The sequence below is a fragment of the Crinia signifera genome, chromosome 4 (assembly GCF_055691185.1).
Source record: "Crinia signifera chromosome 4, ASM5569118v1, whole genome shotgun sequence".
In the NCBI taxonomy this organism is placed as follows: Eukaryota; Metazoa; Chordata; class Amphibia; order Anura; family Myobatrachidae; genus Crinia; species Crinia signifera.
Window position 1 is genome coordinate 232,109,672 of NC_139220.1, and position 18,597 is coordinate 232,128,268.

The window sequence follows — 18,597 nt, forward strand, 5'->3', positions numbered from 1 at the left end:
GTATATAACCAACGCGTTTCATGTGTAACTGCCTTTTTCGGATGCAGTGCACAGATAAGAACACGCTGGGGAGAAGGAGCTGCGGTCACCACCCGTTCCCTCAACACTCGCGAGAGCTAGGAACAGCAGCCCGCAAGTCACAGCTGGAAGTACAGCAAACAGGGACAACTGCACCGACCGGCTAACCAGAACCTGGCCAGTGTCAGACGCTGGAAAACAGACAGCCGCCCACCGAACAAGGTCTGCATTAAAGACCTACGGAGGCAAACGCAGGACCGGACGGACTGACCCCAGCCAGAGGCTACAAACCGTGAATGCCAAACAGACTGCCCACCACTACCCCAGCGGGATGCCGCAGGCAGGATCAGTAACTAAACAGGGAGACATAGGCACAGCCAGGAGAGGACATAGGTTCACCTAGAGTCTATGGGATTGTAAAGGGGTTCATAGTGAATCGCCCTAAGGCTCCCCTCCTACGTGTCAACACTTGACTATAAAAACTAACTATTAACTTTCATGCCATTCACCTTTTTATCACAAGAGGGAGACCATAGGCCACAGAAAAGAGACCTATGGGAGTGTAAAGGAGTCTAGTACAGACCACCTGAACCCCAAAAGGGAATGTCCCCACAGTGATACTGTGACAAAAATTTCCCTACCAAAGGGAACCCCATATAGGTGTGACTAAAACACCAATGAAGAGGAACCATAAAACCTCCCAGAACAGACCATTATAACAGCTCACTTTTCCCAACTTTCCAACACCGCCATTACCAATTTTTCCATGCTTTCTTTAACTTTTTATTTTATTTTATTAGTTTTTTGTCCAAATTAGTAAAGTGAAATTAAAATGATATTTACCCTCAGTTTCATCATTGTACCACCACACACACACAAAATAAATTTTCATTTGAATACAGGCAGCGCTTATGTCCATTCTCCAAACTTTATATATGAACAAAAAGGGTTTGGGATACCATTAAGACAAAGCAGTGCCTAAACACAACTGACAAAAAGGTGAGCGCAAAGCACCCTATCTGTACCTTACAACTTTTGAATTGCAGATTAGATAAATAATGGTTATGTAGTAAGTACTTCACAAAATACATTTAGTAATACAGGTCATTACCTAATATCAACGGTATACACTGAAGAATCATAGGACCTGTGTGACTTCTGAATTCTAATACATACAACAGAATAGAGTGGAATATTACCTATGTGACATGGCATATTGTAAGTGGATGGGTGTTTGTGAATACTAAGCCTTTCATGCTCATTAGTAGTATGCAAGTGATAGGTGTGTTTGTACCAATGACAATGAAGGGACTATAAAACAGCCAGAAAGCCATGCTTAATTGGCACAAATAGAGCTATGTCCACTCTTAAAACTAATTTGTAGGCAAAAACAATACATCCTAACTGTTCAAATATCACAGTCTCTTTTTTGCCTGTCCCAGCCAAGGCTGCAGAGTCCCGCAGTGGGGTGGGGGAAGGGTAGTTGGGAGTCCCACTGTCGCTTCTCTGCTTTATTCACATGAGACAGAGGGACTGGGAGCATGCCAGCGGCTCACAGCACGCTGGCCATGTCCTCATCGTGATGAAAGTGGGAGGTGTGTCTCACAATAGCGTGATTATTGTGAAGCCACACCCATTTTGATGAGGCCATGTCCCCTTTTCAGGCCACACCAGTGTCTACACTCACAAATCCTCTATACTTGGACGTATGCAGACCCCTGCTGAGAAGAGCATGTTACCAAACAAGAAACAATAAAGAGGTTAAGATAATTTGAGGAATAAGACAATCCAGCAGTTTTAACTGATCCAATTCATTTATTGTTAAATTTTTAGTCATTGGCTACAAGACTGTGGATCTGTGCACTTTGTTTCTCTCTAAAATTACCCATTGCAATAAAATTGGTAAAGGTGAAGAATGGATGTTTGGAACATAAACTTAAAAGTCATGAGAAATAATATATATTTCTTTAATTTCTAAACTGTACTACTAAAAACAAACATTTTGTTCTACAGAAAATATTGGAAATGTGTATATTGTGATCTACAGGCCCCAAGTCTTGATCACTGAAGGTCTGAAATGGGAAAATGGGAGGGAGAGTTAACAGAAACTCACTTACACTTTTCCTTCCAGACCGTTTCACATCTAAACAACAAAATATAACAATTAATTACCAAGAGACAACAGGGAGGAAAGGAAAGGAGCATTAATAGTAAAGTAGAAAAAAATCCGCACTGAGATAGAATTTTATTTGTAGAAACAAAGATTGCTTGCCGACCCATGTAAATAATGTATTTTTCATGAGACACCAGTTGCCATTACTCTCAGCATATCCTACCAACTACCAGTACCAGCAAGCACAGAATGGTACAGGGTGCATTAAGACCTTGCTCTGTACCGGAGTAATGAGAATAACCTTTGGTCCCTGAAGTACTTGCATCAACAATCATTCTTGGCTGTGACCCACTTGTAAAATACATAAGCTAGAACTTCTATTTCTATAACTATGCAGAAAAGGAACCTGAAAGGGTTAACAAAGCAAACAACCCCGGTGTGTCAACTTTTCTATCCATAGATATATAGTACAACTATCACTAGTGGGAACTACATGTGGTATGACAGCCCTAAGAAGTTGAGCAGTTTGCAGTTGAATGATTTGCAGTCCTAAAATGCCAGCTGAAATCACTTCGATCTGTAGTAGATTTATCTGAAAGGTATACCCTTGGATAGAACATCTTGCATATTTACAACTGTAAAGGCCCCCATACACTGGTGTGATATGGCCTGTTTTCACGCAATTGCGACGCATTGCTGTAACGGATCTCTAGAAAACTGGCACATCACAGATGGTTTCGGTGTGATTGCGATGCGAGGTGCGCTTCCGTTCACCTTGCATCAAAATTCCAGATCTCACCGGTTGCCATAAATATTTATCGTGGCCTGTAGCCCCTGCTAGGATCACATGAGATACATTGTATGCAAAAGAGCGCATATAATGTATCATATGCGATCCTGTATCCCGGGATGGTCCTGCCCACATTGCAAGCAAAACGCATGCAACCAATTGCTGAGGTACATCTCCCCAGTGTATGGACACCTTAAGAATATGAAGATATATTACTCCATATGCCCCAACAGATAAGTTCAGAAAAGAACCGCTGTTCTATATTTTTTTCTTATGACTGTGGATGTTCAATATTTCTTAATGTTTCCTGTCTGTCTCCTTTAATTCTACACATTCACCATCCACCCTGATTATAAGATTTTAGAGCAAAATGGAAACAAGGACATGTGTCTCCAAAGACGGAGAAGAGACTCCCGAAAGTGACACACAGCATTTTATAGAGCTGAGAAGTGAAGTGCCTGAATACACAGAGGGAAAATGTCCAAACAAAGCATATTTAAGCACTAGCTACAACAGAAACGCTAATCAGGAAAAAAACAGTTAGAATCAGTTTGAATCAAATCAGCCACATGAGAGAGTTTTAAAATGGTTTGGTAGCTCTGGATATATTTTAATAAATATCAAATAATATAGGTAATATAGAATTCTGGCAGAGAACAGATTTTTAAGGAGAAAAGGGGATCATTTTTTATTTTCCAAATGACTGCCAAAGTGTTTTGGAGATAGGACTAGTATGAATACAGCCAAACACCTATAAAAGCTGGTTAAAACAAAGCAGATCAAGGAAGATAAAAAAAGAATTGAAGGCAAGAAAGTGTTTGACTTGGAAGTATACGAGGACCTATACAAACAATAACATATTTACTCACCCGCTCCAAAAGTTGTATAACAAAATTGATCAATGAAACACAATAACATATGAAGACATGGAAAGTGGCATTTGAGATGCTGCGCAATACACTTAAATGAAGTGAATTTTTTTTTTCTCAATATAATTTTAGCTTGACAACGTATTGTGTGACATGAAAGTATTTGACTTGGCATAGTAAAAAAAATATTTTATATACAAAAGAAGTCTGTGTTTATGAGATGCTACAAATGATGAGCATGCTAGGAAATTAGCCTGTTTCTGGGAAAACTAATAGAAAAATAGTTAAAGAAATATTTATGCTGGTCTTACATTTTTTGGGCCTAAAATATAATTAGCCACTTGAACAGATTCCTAATTTCAAACCATTCCAAAAGTATTACGGATAATATAAAAATTGAGATTAAGGGAGGTATCCTACTAGGCATGTTAATTTTTTGCCCCCCCAAAAAACAGGCTACTATCACAAGGGTCATTATCGGTATATCCAATTATAAAACCAGTTGTTGTTTTTTCGGTTGAAAAATGTCCAGTTTTCGTGACACTGGGATAGGTTTCCGGATCCATAGGTTATTCCAGCAATACTGGTGTCATTAGGTTGGTTATCTGGGATTTTGCTTTGGGAGCCTCTAAGTGCCATCTGGGCTATTTGGATAGCCTCGGGGGGACCCATTAGTTGGGATAATTTACCACACCCTAATACTGCTATTGCTAAATAATCCTTCTAGCGCAAGAAGATTCAAATTGAGGCTTTAGAACTGTAATGTAGAGTTTAAAGATTCTAGGCCCAATTATTACTTTTCCATTAGTGCTACAATTCAATCCAGGATTTCCACTGTCAGAACGTTCCGCCAGTCGGAATCCTGCCCTATTTTCGGTCAGATCCCCAGCTTATCTGCAGGCGTAATTCAATCTTCCATTCTGTCGAGCTGCGCCCGCCACAATTTCCCATTGGAAATACCGGCAACTAGCGTGCTAACCATTACACGCTAGACTGCCTCCCGGCTGACGCTCTCCTGAAGAGGAGACGCCGCAGACGGCAGTTACTTGCCTAGTACCCGTGATTACAGCAGTGATTTGAACCGCAGGGTATTTTGCCATAACTGTGTATCAGTGGGACCACTATAGCCCTCACCGTGTAGGCAATAACTCAATCATTTTTTTTTGCTATTGTCGGGTGATTCATTTCTCAGCCGTTTATCCTCAACGAATCCTATGTTTGCTTGCCCACAGCAGAATCTCCGTGACTTGTATATGGGTTTATTATAAGTACATCTATTGGTGCCGCTGCACTGTAGTGTAACCACCATATAAGAGTATGAGAGTGTTATTCATATGCTGGTGAATCAACCATTTGTGTAAACAAAACCTATATCTTTGTATTAGCAACAAACTACTGGCTTTACTCCTAGATAACATAACCTCCAGCAGCAAATAGTTAAACACATACTAGCTGGTGACATATCTCCTGAACTATTAAAAATGATTACACTAATCAAGGAAGAAAATAAAGTGTCCCACTAACAGTGCTATAAGCACACTGGTATTGTGACAGTGGATCCAAGACTCCGCACGTGCATCTTTTTAATAAACTTGTATTCACTTGTTTCATGTTTCATGTGGTTTGTCATATTTCGCAGTCCTTTTTAAAACTTTATTAATAAAAGGTATATTTTATGATTCCCTTTTTTTCGCTAACTGGTGCACCACTATAGACAAACCTTTTCTCTCTTCAACACCCTAACTGTTAACCCACTTTGTCGGTGGTAGCACACCCCTGTGATTTACCGATATGTCTCACCTAATCACATGACAGGGGGCCAATCGAAAAAGATTGAACAACTGAGTCTTCCCATCTTGTGCAACGAACCCCCCAATCCCCCAACTATCAAATCCAAAGGAAGAAAGCCATGAAATGTAGAAATGTCATCTTAGCAGAAACGTAACTCCATTGAAGACTGTAAGGTATTAGGATGGTGAGTGGTACTTTTCTGCTATGTACCCCCCAGCAACCGTACATAAAATCTATTCATTTTCATAAAATCTATTCATTTTCCTTATGACAAGAACCCCTGTAAGTTTACTGGCAATGTAAAATTACAAATTCACTGCATAGAGGCAAAATACATATACACACCCATACATACACAAGAATATAATACTGTAACACTACACCGTGTTAAGAAATGACCATTTTGCTACGCAATGCTGCATGTGTTAAAGATCTTGCCACATGCTGACATGTTGTAGTGTGAATGCACACATGAGTACATATATACACACACACAAATTATACACAACAGTTGAAGCAAGCATAAAGTTGTTTTAAATATCTATAGGACCATTCTACAAAGAGGTATTTTGGGGAAAATGTGCATATGGATACGAGGAAAAGAACTAAGAGAAAATGGGTGGACTGTAGGGTGACAGAAGGGCAATTCTATGGTGACTATTACAGTACATGAGGTATGCCAAGCCTGGGTGTTCAGGTGCAGGAGTGACAATGCTGCCCCCACTGCTTACCTGTCGGCTGCTGAATGAAGCAAGAAGGAAACAAAATTGTTGACATAATTCAATGAAAATGGTTAATTCTAACAACGGAAACCAAGAAAAGACTCATTTACTATGGAATGTTGATTTCACTACAGATGAGAAAGATTAGCATGGTTCAAATTAAGTTATTGAAAAGACAACACTATGGTTTAAAATTTAAATTGATGTAATTACACTATGACTTGAAAGTTTGATATTTCATTTTCATTTTGTTAGCTATAGACAAGCAAATAGTCAAGAATCGAGAATAGATAATGGGAACTGTACTTTTTAAAATGTTCAGGTGCTGCAGAAAACACAGTGTACCGTATAATGAATTCCAAGCTCATTGTTAGCAGGTATTGCTTAGGATAATAACTTTAATGCCAATTGATTTTAGCTTACCTTACATAGAGAGAAATTGGTACTACGGTATTCAGTATGATGATATAGGACCAGAACGTCAGGAATCCTGAGAACACAGCGCTGTTCACCACTTCGTCCCAGTACAAGTAGATTCTGAAACGACTGCCTACGTAGTGCTCCCAAATGGAGTTTCCAACTGCTAAAATGGACCCCATACAAACCAGGAAACCAAATATCTGCAAAATAGTCAAAAAACCAAGTGATAACTTCAATCGAAATAATTTACTGTGTGCCCAACTGTATCGCCCTGCTTCCCAAAAGAGAGGTAAATGATTAGAATATAAAATTGTGTTATTGGAAGAAAATACACAATCTCTGTGGCTTAAGCCACAAAATCACTTGCATAAACTGCAATATATAAATAAATGAATATTCGTCTTTACAAACAGCATGTACTGTTAGGACAGTTCATCTGAGGATTTAGCTGACATCAATTTCTAAATGTGAATCTGGAGTTGGTAACTGCAAAACTTCTGTTCCACAATGTAGTTTTATCACAAGATAAGAGGGACACTTGGTTGTATTTATTTTATTGCTTTATTATCAGTTATTTATATAGTGAACACATATTCTGCAGTGCTTCATCAAATATATTTGGCCTTTTACAAGTTCCTGCAACAGTAGAGCTTAAGGTGCCCATACACGTACCAATTACCCGGTACTTTTTGTGCTAAAATAGCATCGTTGTGCATGCTATGCAATGCTATTTTAGCACAAAAAGTACCGGGTAATTGGTACGTGTATGGGCGCCTTCACACTCTATGGGCATGATTCAGCATGGCTCGCTAAGCCACATACATACGCTGCTTAGTGAGCCCATAAACGCAGCCAGACTGATAAAATCCACGATAATGATGGCTGTCAACTTCAAGCCATCCTTATGAGGGATTTTGTTTCACCTGCCCCGAGACAGGAGAAGCAAAAGTTGCAATAAGTGCCTTTTTATTTTTTGTGGCTGTGATCGTAACAACACATGGGACCAGATATAGGGCCTGATTTAGCATGAATTGTAGTTTTACAAGGATTCATAAAACCACAACTCTTCCCGGCAGCATATGGGGGAACCATCAAGCAGATACCAAGGCTGCCCTGCATGCCGGGTTCTTTCCCAAGATGCATTTGCAAAATCATGTTTATGCCAGCGCTGCCAGCGTTCGGGGTGCCGGCATTGAAATTCTTATCTATATTGTGAGTAACTGATGCATAATACTGGATTTATCTACCATTATGGATTTATTCTCAAAATACAATATGCCGTAAGATATCCCATAGTTATAAGTTTAAAATACTTTACAGTTATTTTATCCTAACACCTCATCACTCCATTCAAACTTCTCCATTCAAGAAAACTTATCAATTTAAAACATAACTAAATAAGACCACATCCTAATTCTCTAGGGTTTTATGCAATTACTTACCCATAAAACTAAAGTATTCATAAGTCGATCGATGCTTGTTCTTTTAAATTTAGTTTTACCACTGTTTTGCATTAATTTAGTATCCGGACCTTTAAAAAAAAAAAAAAAAGTTACAAAACCATGGCGTAACTGTAGGCTCACTTAAGGATCATTGGGTACAGATCAAATACACAAAGTGTTCATTTATATTGTAATGCAAAAACATTTGAATACAATCTTTAGGACACCTAGAGATTCATACATGTAGCAAAAGTTCAGGAAATAAGACATCCTATGAATGGACAATGTCAATGGCACAAATACAACATGTAATGTACAAATTACTCCCACAGCTATAACCTGTGCATATTACAGTAGACTCTGGTAGAAATCCAGGCTCTACAGCACTGAGGCGGCTCCAGAGAGGAGGGGAGTATAATGGCTTTACTGTGGGTGGACCCTGATACAACTAAGTGGGAGTGTTAACCCACCAAGGATTCAGGAGCCAAGAACCCTCGGTCTTATCCCTATTTACTACACCAACTTTTGTTCACAATGCTTTGGATACAAAATTCTTCATAAAGAACAAAGAATCTTCTATTGCCTCAAGGATGTGGTAATTATACCCTCTACAAACTGTTTGCACTTTACTAACTGTGCTTCCTTGCCAAAAACTGCTGCATTATACTATATCTTTCTAAATGCCTGCATTTTTAATAAAAACTGTACTTCTCTGCTACACTACGAACAAGCTTTAATTCAAAAATCTGCTTCAAAGCTGCATGAAACCTAACAGCTGTTTAAACAACATCTTACAACAAGTGTGGTAATCATAAAGAAAACTACTAACATGTTTGGCTACCTCTGGTCATCTATCTATATTGATCATCAATATTGTTTATATTGTATGTGAAGGTTTATTTAATGTATTGATGTGTTTTAACATGATTTAGGTGTATATATGTACATATAAATCTGGGCATCTTTATCACAATTTAAAAAAATATATACAGTATTTTTAAATTAACATACTAGTAATTCCAGTATAGCTCAGTGTTTCTTGCTTTTTTCTGGGTATTCAATACGCAAGCTCGACCGCCGTGACTCTGTTCCGTTCTCAGTCAGCTCGACCGAGAACATGCAGGCGGGATTCACTGTCCCGCCTGCAGTGGGATGAGAAGGGGGCGTGACTGCGAGTTGCAGCCGGGAAGAGGCGAGCTGAAGCCGGCAGCTCGTCACTTCCCGGCCGTTCTCAGCAGAACGAGCCCGACAGCTTGTGAAGTTCTGCCGAGAAACCCTGCTCAATGCTGTCGGGGAAGACAGCATTGAATAGGGCCCCACGGAGATGGTAGCCGGCGATTGAATACCCCCCCATAGCATGGTATAGTTCTAAAATACTTCATAGTGCAAATGAAAGTTGATCATTGTTTATAATGCCTTCAATGTACTTTCTTTCAAATTAAACAAATCCTGTATTGCCTATTAGTCCTTATTATGCATTACTAATTGGTACAAAACTGCATGCATCGTGTTATTATGTTAATAAATAGGATACCTGCAAAGATCACCATTCCGAAGCACCATTCAGTGTTCCTCAGTACACATCCTCTCAAAAGCATCTTGCTATTATTCAAAGAATACTTGCTATCTTTCCAGATTAGTGTTCCATTAAACTTGTCGAGTTTGTTGTTTGGGGGCTCACACAGGATTTCCCCTGTAAAAATAAAATTCACTTCTCAGAATTCAGTTGTTTCGGTAGAGAATACAAAATGTACAAATATATTTTTTAAACAAAGGAGAAATCCAGTTAGGATAAATAATGAAAGTGAAATATCTTGCCCTTTACCCATTACTTACTTTGGAGTAATGGGGTTTGTTTTTTTAATTGGACTCTATAGACTTCTCTGACTTTAAAGAAACATCTGTCCCACCAGCCTACTGAAGCTCCACAGCTGTAGTCTTGCTGATCTGCTAGGGCTTCTATACAGTATCAGTCAAGTAGAAGACAGAGGAAAAGAATGGAAATGCTTTGGGATCACAGGGGATTTTGTATAGGTGGAAAACATTTCCTAAATGAAACCTTCCACTACACCTAATAAAGGAAGGGAGATAGTGTAAAGGAACCACTTAGTCTGCAGGCTTTGAGCACTGTTGTTGTCTGTTTGAGCCCTGTTGTTGTTGCCTCCTGTTGGGGTCGGGGATGGACACAAACTTGTGGAGCTCCCGCTCCATCCATGGAGTTCCCATCCCAAGCCCCCCAACCCCACTGCTGGATCGCGCCCGTTGGTCGGGCGAGACGGGCAAGCTGTGAGCGGGCGATGACCAGGAAATGGGAAGATCGTCATCATGAGAGGAGCGAGGGCCAGGATCCCCCAGGAAGCGGTGGTCCGGCCTAGCAGAGTCCCTACACAGACATCTGCAAGCAGCTACACAGACATCTGCAAGCGGCCTTCGGCTGAGCAGGCCACGGTCAGAGCAGCTAAGGAGGACCTCCGTCCATCCCGCGACCCGGCATCCAGGCTCCCGGTGACCATCGGAGGGAGAGATGAGGGAAAGCTGCACAAGGGCACCAGCGGTAGCCCCCCTGCCCGGCGCTGGCCGGATCATGTGCCCCAGCTTGCAGGCTCATCCCCAGGAGAGAGATGGCAGGAGAGGGGGCCTCTGCCCTCAGGAGACACCAGCATTGGCTCCCTTTCCTGTAGGCCCAGTCTCGGCCCCCCTGTCTCACCCACTCACCCAGGAGATGGGGCCTCTGCCCCCAGGAGACACTGTGGCATGGAACTCAGCCAAAGGAGGGCACAACTCCAGCCCCAGGCCTCACTGACTCTCTCTACCCCCTCCACCACTGCCCATGCTGGCTCTCCTACAGGAAGATGGCGCTGCAAATGGCTGCCTTGGAACTGTGCACTCAGCCATATGTAACCCTGTGTCTCCTGTGTGATAACTGTACTGTCTCTGCTATAACTGCGGTGTCTTTGCCCATACTGTTACCTACCTACCGGCGGGTCTGTGTTCCCTGTGTGCCACTATACTGTCCCTGCTTATATTGTCACCTACCTGGCTGCTGCAATGACCAGTGGCGCCATGGATGGCTGCCTAGGGCGCTGTGCAGCTCGGCGGGTATGTGTTCCCTGTGTGACAACTGTACTGTCCCTGCTTATATTGTCCCCTACCTGGCTGCTGCAGCAACCAGTGGCGCAGCTGATGGCTGCCTAGGCGCTGTGCATCTCAGCGGGCATGTGTTCCCCGCATGTAATGTCTTAATGTAACATATGTAACTATGTAATGCCCCCCCTTCATCCCTGATTGATGCTGCACTGTAAATCCACAAAAAAAATTTCCTAGTGTTCGCAAGCATACATGGCCAATAAAGTTGATTGTATTCTATACTGAAGACCCAACCTCATCAAGTGCTACAGCCTGATGCTAGCCTCAAGAAAGAATGATACAACCAGTCAAAGGAAAAGAGTAAAGCCCCATACACACTAGAAGATATTGTAAACAATATCACTCAGAAAGGGGCTTCTGAGCGTTATCGTTCACATTATCGTCTAGCGTGTACACCCAATATTGTTAGCAATGCGTGCTTCCACGTGTTGGTAATGATGATTGATGTCTCCTGAACATGTAGGTCAATTTGGCTGCATAGCCAAACAACCTGCCTGTTCAGCGGGTCCCGGTGACACCACTTAACAATATCAATGCGGCCAAAATTGTTAATTAGAGCAGTTAAGGCTACAGTCATTTAGTGTTAAGGTAGAAACAAACAATCATATTCATCAATAGAGCTCTGAAAGGACCACATCTGATCTTCATAAAAACCAGGGAAGTATCATCCATATAGCGCTATATGATAGGTGAAGGGCTATCCTCTCAGAAACAAATAGTGACAATATTTATATAGGAAAACAGAGTTTTTACACTTAGATGTGAGCAAATGTGTATAATAACTTGACATTTCACATATCCGATGATTTACATACCACTATCCAATCATTAACTTAATGCAAGTTCTCTCTAGATAGGATTTTTCAACCAAATCAATCCACCAATTAAGGCATTTATTACACCTGATTTGTCACTGCAATCCACTTGCAGTGTCACAATACTATTTTACATAGTAGGGAATATGTTGAATGCAATTTACACATTTTAATTAAGAAAAAAACAAACAAAACTATTTTATCTATCATTATCTATTGCAATTCAGTGGTGGTATAACTATGTAGTAGTAGTAGTAGTAGTAGTAGTAGTAGGTTTATTTATAAGGCGCCGCAAAGTGTCCGCAGCGCCGTACATAGCAAACAAAAAACAAATTACAAGGTAACGTACAGGGTGTGTTGAAAAATACAGTATAAATAGGGCTATAGCTGGTAGAACTAAAATCAGCATCAGTTCAGAAGTAGGTGTCAAAATTGTCAAGGAGACTGAAGATGAAGTAGAGGAAGGGAAGAACAGGACAGGAGCACAGGTGAGGTAAAGAGGTAGGGTGAGTACGTGAGGAAGGAGGACCCTACACATAAGAGTTAACATACTAAAAATAGGTGGGTGGACGAACGAAAAACAATAGGATAAGTAGGAACGGAGGGGAACAGAGGCAGGATAGGAGGATCAAAAGAGGTTAGGAGGAGGGATAGGCTAGTCGAAAAAAGTGGGTTTTGAGGGAGCGCTTGAAGGAGGTAAGGGAATCAGAAAGCCTGATGGGTGGCGGGAGGTTGTTCCAGTGCATGGGGGCAGCGTGAGAGAAGTCTTGGACACGGGAGTGGGAGGAGGTGATAAGGTGAGAGGTCAGTCGGCGGTCAGCGATGGAGCGAAGAGGACGGGAGGGAGTGTGGATAGAGATCAGTGAAGAGAGGTAAGGAGCGGCGGAGGAGGAGAGAGCCTTGTAGGTGGTGGTGAGGAGTTTAAAGAGAACTCGGAAAGGAATGGGGAGCCAGTGAAGAGATAGACAGAGGGGGGAGGCGGAGGTAGAGCGGCGGGAGAGGAAGATGAGCCTAGCAGCAGCGTTAAGAATGGATTGGAGAGGTGCGAGGCGGGTGAGAGGTAGCCCAGAGAGAAGGATGTTGCGGTAGTCAAGGCGGGAGATGAAAAGAGAGTGAATGAGAATTTTGGTCGCGGCAGTGGAGAGGAATGGTCTGATGCGTGAGATGTTGCGTAGGTGAAAGCGGCAAGACTGTGAGAGAGCACGAATGTGGGGGTGAAAGAGAGGGAGGAGTCAATGATGACACCGAGGCAGCGCGTTTGGTCGGTGGACGTGATCTCGGTTTCACCAATGCTGATGGAGATAGTGGGAGAAGAGGGGATGTTCGGGGGATGGAAGATTAGAAGTTCAGTTTTAGCCATGTTTAGTTTCAGGAAGCGTTGGGTCATCCAGGCTGAGATGGCCGTGAGGCATTCAGAGACCTTGGACAGGAGTGATGGGGATAAGTCGGGGGAGGAGAGATAGATTAGGGTATCATCAGCATAAAGGTGGTAATGAAAACCATAGGAGCTGATGAGGGTGCCCAGAGAGGTGGTGTAGAGCAGTGTTTTTCAACGACTGTGCCGTGGCACACTAGTGTGCCTTGAGCTGTTCTCAAGTGTGCCCCCAGATCTAGAGATGCCCAAACTAGTTTACAGCCACCACCAGTTCAAGTGTTATTTACTGGTCTCTTGTTTTCATTTAAAGGGCCAATGTATTTTATTTGTGTTACCTGTGGGGACCAGTGTGATTGTTTTTTATATGGGGGGCAATAGGTTTGTTTTTTTCCTGTGGGGGCCAATGTGTTTTGTCCTGTGGGGATCTCATGGTGTGCCTTGCCAATTTCAAAATCTTATTTAGTGTGCCGCAAGGTAAAAAGGTTGAAAATCACTGGTGTAGAGGGAGAAGATGGCCAAGGACTGACCCTTGGGGAACACCGACTGGCTGCGGGGTAGTACGAGAGGAGGAGCTCGGAGTGGAGACGGAGAAGGAGCGATCGGAGAGGTATGAGGTGAACCAGGAGAAGACCGTGCCAGTGATGCCAAAGGAGCGGAGGGTGTTGAGCAGGAGAGGGTGGTCAACAGTGTCAAAGGCAGCCGACAGATCAAGCTGGATGAGGATAGAGAAGAGGCCTTTGGATTTAGTCGATAGTAGATCGTTAGTGACTTTGGTCAGGGCAGTTTCAGTGGAATGTAAAGGGCGGAACCCGGATTGGAGGGGGTCTAGAATGGAGTTAGCAGTAAGGTGGCTTAGGAGACGATTATAGGTCAGACGTTCTAGGAGCTTGGAGGCAAAAGGGAGGAGGGAGATGGGCCTGTAGTTGGATGGAGAGTTGGGGTCCAGATAACTATGGCCCTTATTCTGGTTGGTGCGGATATATCCGCGTGCGTTCGGCCCGCCGATGTTTTGTGAGAGAGGCGTCTCTGCGCATGTGCGAGCGGGGCGTACGGCCAAATCCCGCATGATATGTGAACACTCCGAACAGGGGGTGGAGGGGCGTGAAGGGCTATTTGGGCTCATTACCATATGCATCCGCCCCGCGTTTCATGGGCGTTCCCATGCAAACGCTGGGCGTACGTATTGTAATGCGGCCGTGACGCACGTGTAGGGGGCGGACATATGACATCGCCGGATGTCAGCTGCCCGCCCAGATCCCTGCTTTTGCACGGAAAAATGTCCGTGTGGTCTGAGGTTGCGGGAGCTGGTGGAGCACTCGGTCCTGCATTCGATGGTCTGCGACCATCGAATGATGGGGGAGATTCCCTTAGATGGAGGAGGCGTATTCTGTGAAAAATACACGTGCGGTCCGTTCGGCCAGCTTCTTACGGCGTACGGACGGAGTTGGCGATCCGTATGGAAGGCGGGGTTTCGCACGCACGGTCCTGGCCGCATAATCGGATCCGGCCGCACCGATCAGAATAAGGGCCTATGTTATTTTATGATTAGTTTGTATCAATAAAGAAGAGCACAAAACCATACACCTACAGAAACCCTTTTTAGGAAGCTGTATGCAATGCCCGAAAAAAACAGATTTTTTTGTTTTAATCCTGTTTTTGCATATTTCTTTTGACCTTTATTTTATTTACTTTATTTAAGCTTTGGACTGAATATTTTCCAAGCTTACATGAGAAATGATGATGCATTTGAAATGGTGCAGGAATGTGACAAACTCCAAATTTTACAGTGCCTGGACTGCAAATTCAGAAAAATTGTCATGTGTGCAATTCATGTATTTTCTTAAACATATATATGTAATGTGTTTTTCCTGTCAATTTAAGGATTATTTTATGCAAGATTTAAATAGCGATTGACCGAAATAAAACGAAACACTTTCTGTTAATTTTTTTCTAAAGCATGAGTCAGAGATGGGAATAATTGCCTATTTTACTTACAACTTTTAAATGTGTGCTCTGTTATTCATAATTGTTCCAATATACAGTATACATTTACCATACTTTTTCTTAATGTATAAGGGAGATAAACACTCAGGGGCTTCACTGATGAACTGATGCTCTACTTCTCTCAAAGGAAAATTACTTTACTTGTAAGGATACTCCAATCCAGCAATTAATTGGACAGACATTTCCATCCAACAAATAAAATACTATTACTGATCACTACAAAACCCTGGTATATAAAATATATGTAATATAATATAAACACATATAGAAATAATAGGATATAAAGAAAGAAATTGCAATAAAAAATGTGGGGGTGGACAGCTGACATCAGCTGGGGCAGGGCCGGGCAGTGGCTGATACACAGTTCAGCGGCGCTGCCTGGACCTGGAGACACAGTGGTGGGGGTTTTTCTAGGGAGTGCTCCCCAGAAAAAACCTCGCCCAGTGGGGAGCGCTCCCTAAAAAAAACCACCACTGAAGGAGTTAAACAAGAGGTAATACAATAAAACAATTGCTCATACCGAATGAGTGAATGCTGTAGGGCTGGCTACCACAAGGCTTAAACATATCTACTAGGCAAGCTGCTCCTGAGTCCACAGAGCCATACAACAGTTCCTGGAGTCAGACAACAGACAAGCGCTGGTGTGCGCTGCAAGGTGAGGGAAGGCGGAGATGTAGACGCCGGCTGGAGACAGCAGGTAACTTGCAGAGATCGGATTGAGCATCACAGGCTTGTCTGTTGTCGGACTCCGGGAACTGCCATATAATTGGACTTTGGTGAACTTTACTCCATAGTGGTATCACTTGGATTGTTGCACAGCTGGACATTGTTATCTATCAGCGCTTGTACATTCATATATATATTTTGTCGTTTCATGGCGGCAGTTACGTAGTTGGCGTAGCATCCCTGTCAGAATCAGCGTAGTCCGTCGGCGTCCACCAGCACAGGGGGATCTGGCGGTTACCGGAGCTTGTGTAGTTTCACAGCGGCACTTATGTAGTTAGCGTGGCGTCACTGTCAGAATCAGCGTAGTGTTCCTGCGGCCAGCGTAGGCAGCATCCCTGTCAGTATCAGTGTAGTGTTCCCGCCCGTTCATGGCTAGCCAGGCAGCGCTACGGTAGTTAGCGTAGTCAGTCAGGCATCCCTGTCAGTATCAGTGTCGTGTTCCAGCCCGTCCGCGGCCAGCCAGAGCTTACGTAGTTAGCGAAGTCAGTCAGCGCTGATTACATTGTGTGGAAACCAATGACCATTTTAACCTGCCTGACATGACAGGTGTGAATGTGTTCCTGAAACACGCAGTACGCGTCCTCCTGACCTTTTCAAACCCCCACTATCCACGCCGGCGTGGAGTTGAAGTGTGGCTAGTGAAGTGAGCTACCGAGCCCGAAAGCGTGGCGAGGGGACGCAGAATACATGTTAAGTAATCCGCGTCGGCTCCCCACGCTTCGGGCTCGGTGGCTTGCCGCACTTTATAAAATCTCAGACAGATGGAGCACCTCTCTGCCGGCGCATGCATGATCCCCTCTCCGCCGGCCTCCATCAGTGCAGGGGATCTGGCAGTTACCGGTGCTGTGTGAGAGGCTTGCCAGGGACGCTGGGGACATAGCTGCAGCTCCCGGGGACAGTACGGTGACTAGCTGCCTGACTGGGACACTATGCTGACTACGCAGGGCTGCCGCGGAGTCACTACGCTAACTACGCTAGGCAGCCGTTGGGCTACGCTGACAACGTAGCTTAGCCTATGCTGAAAATGTAGCGTAGCTTGCCGCCTTGAAGCTACACAAGTACCACTAAAACTTAAATATATAAAATATTATGAACTTTTTAGTGTAAAATTTGAAGCTCATAAATGACATTGGTTACAAGCTATGAAATGATTTCAGGTTTACCACGTAAATGTATAACACATCTCAAAACTTCTGCAAAGGCACACTATAGCAGATTTTTAAGTGTAATCATTCTAAATGTCATGGTTGAAATCCAAAAACAATAAACTCTACCCTCATTACAAACTATTCCACAACTTTATCGCTCCTGTTCATCTGAAGTTGTTACAATTTGGCTCATGACTGCATACAACTTCAAGCTAATCAAACTCAAATTAGTGAAACATTAAGTTTTGAATCCACGTCCATCATAATGAACAATTCCTTTCCTGATGAAAGAGCTATGAGACATTTGTGGAATTCCATAGTATTCGTTTTGAAACCTGATAAATATTTCTCTGTAACCATTTTAATCAATGCCAATTTACCAGTGGTTTTTGTATTCCAAGATTAATTCAATGTTTTCTAGATCTTGGTTTCTTTTTTTACGTAGGACTAACCTATCCTGTACATTATAAATTGTACACATACTGTACAAAACAAATGCAATATTAATAACAGTAATAGAACGCATACTGTACATACAAGTCAAAAAGCCAGAAACGAAATGAATATGCTAAAAGCAAAAAAAAAATTATGAAGCAATCTTATTACACAGCCTTTTACATCATGTCTGTTAATATTTACTTAAATAATCTGCTTTCCCTCAATCTACTGGGATCTTTCGCGGATTTAATCTTTGTGTTTTGCATTAGGCCAGTAATTATGGAAGATTAATACTAAATCCAACAACTACATAATCACAATCAGCTAAACCCAATTAAACAGCCTAAAAGTACTTTTATATTCTCCTAATTAAAAACAAACATATTTGATTCCTTCAGCGAAACCTCCTAAAGGGTAAGGAGAGTGTAAGTTGGCCACTTTGAATTTGCTTACAAATGGGCTGATATAACAACAAAATCCCCAAAGATTGCGCTATTTAAATGTACTCCTAGGCGGTCGCTGATGACACTCTATACCCTACTAGTTGGGATAGACAACACCTCACTACACCAACAATAGTGTCCTCAGCGCCCTTACTTAATAATGTCCCTCAAACATTTCAATAAATGAATAAAATCAATATTTTTTTAAAATAATAACAATACAGTTGAATAGTTCTTTTTATGAGTTTTTTCTCTTTTTATTTTCAGTACAAGTGACCAATACCCAATGCGTTTCGTCTCGTTAGAGACTTCTTCAGGGGTTCATGATCTTAAAAA

The 18,597-nt window shown here is 42.4% G+C and overlaps 1 protein-coding gene across 3 annotated transcripts in view; it reads right to left on the reverse strand.

The window, feature by feature from the left end:
• Positions 1 to 18,597, reverse strand: part of ATP8B4 (ATPase phospholipid transporting 8B4 (putative)) — a 229,095-nt gene that overhangs the window by 62,166 nt on the left and 148,332 nt on the right. For 2 of the 3 annotated variants that reach the window (XM_083183964.1, XM_083183963.1), the window contains 4 exons: positions 9,700 to 9,858; positions 8,166 to 8,254; positions 6,727 to 6,923; positions 2,132 to 2,161 (listed from right to left, as the gene is read on the reverse strand). In XM_083183964.1, the coding sequence (XP_083040090.1) occupies positions 2,132 to 2,161; positions 6,727 to 6,923; positions 8,166 to 8,254; positions 9,700 to 9,858 (475 nt within the window). The remainder of the gene's footprint in view (positions 1 to 2,131; positions 2,162 to 6,726; positions 6,924 to 8,165; positions 8,255 to 9,699; positions 9,859 to 18,597) is intronic. The other variant, XM_083183965.1, reaches the window with a different exon arrangement.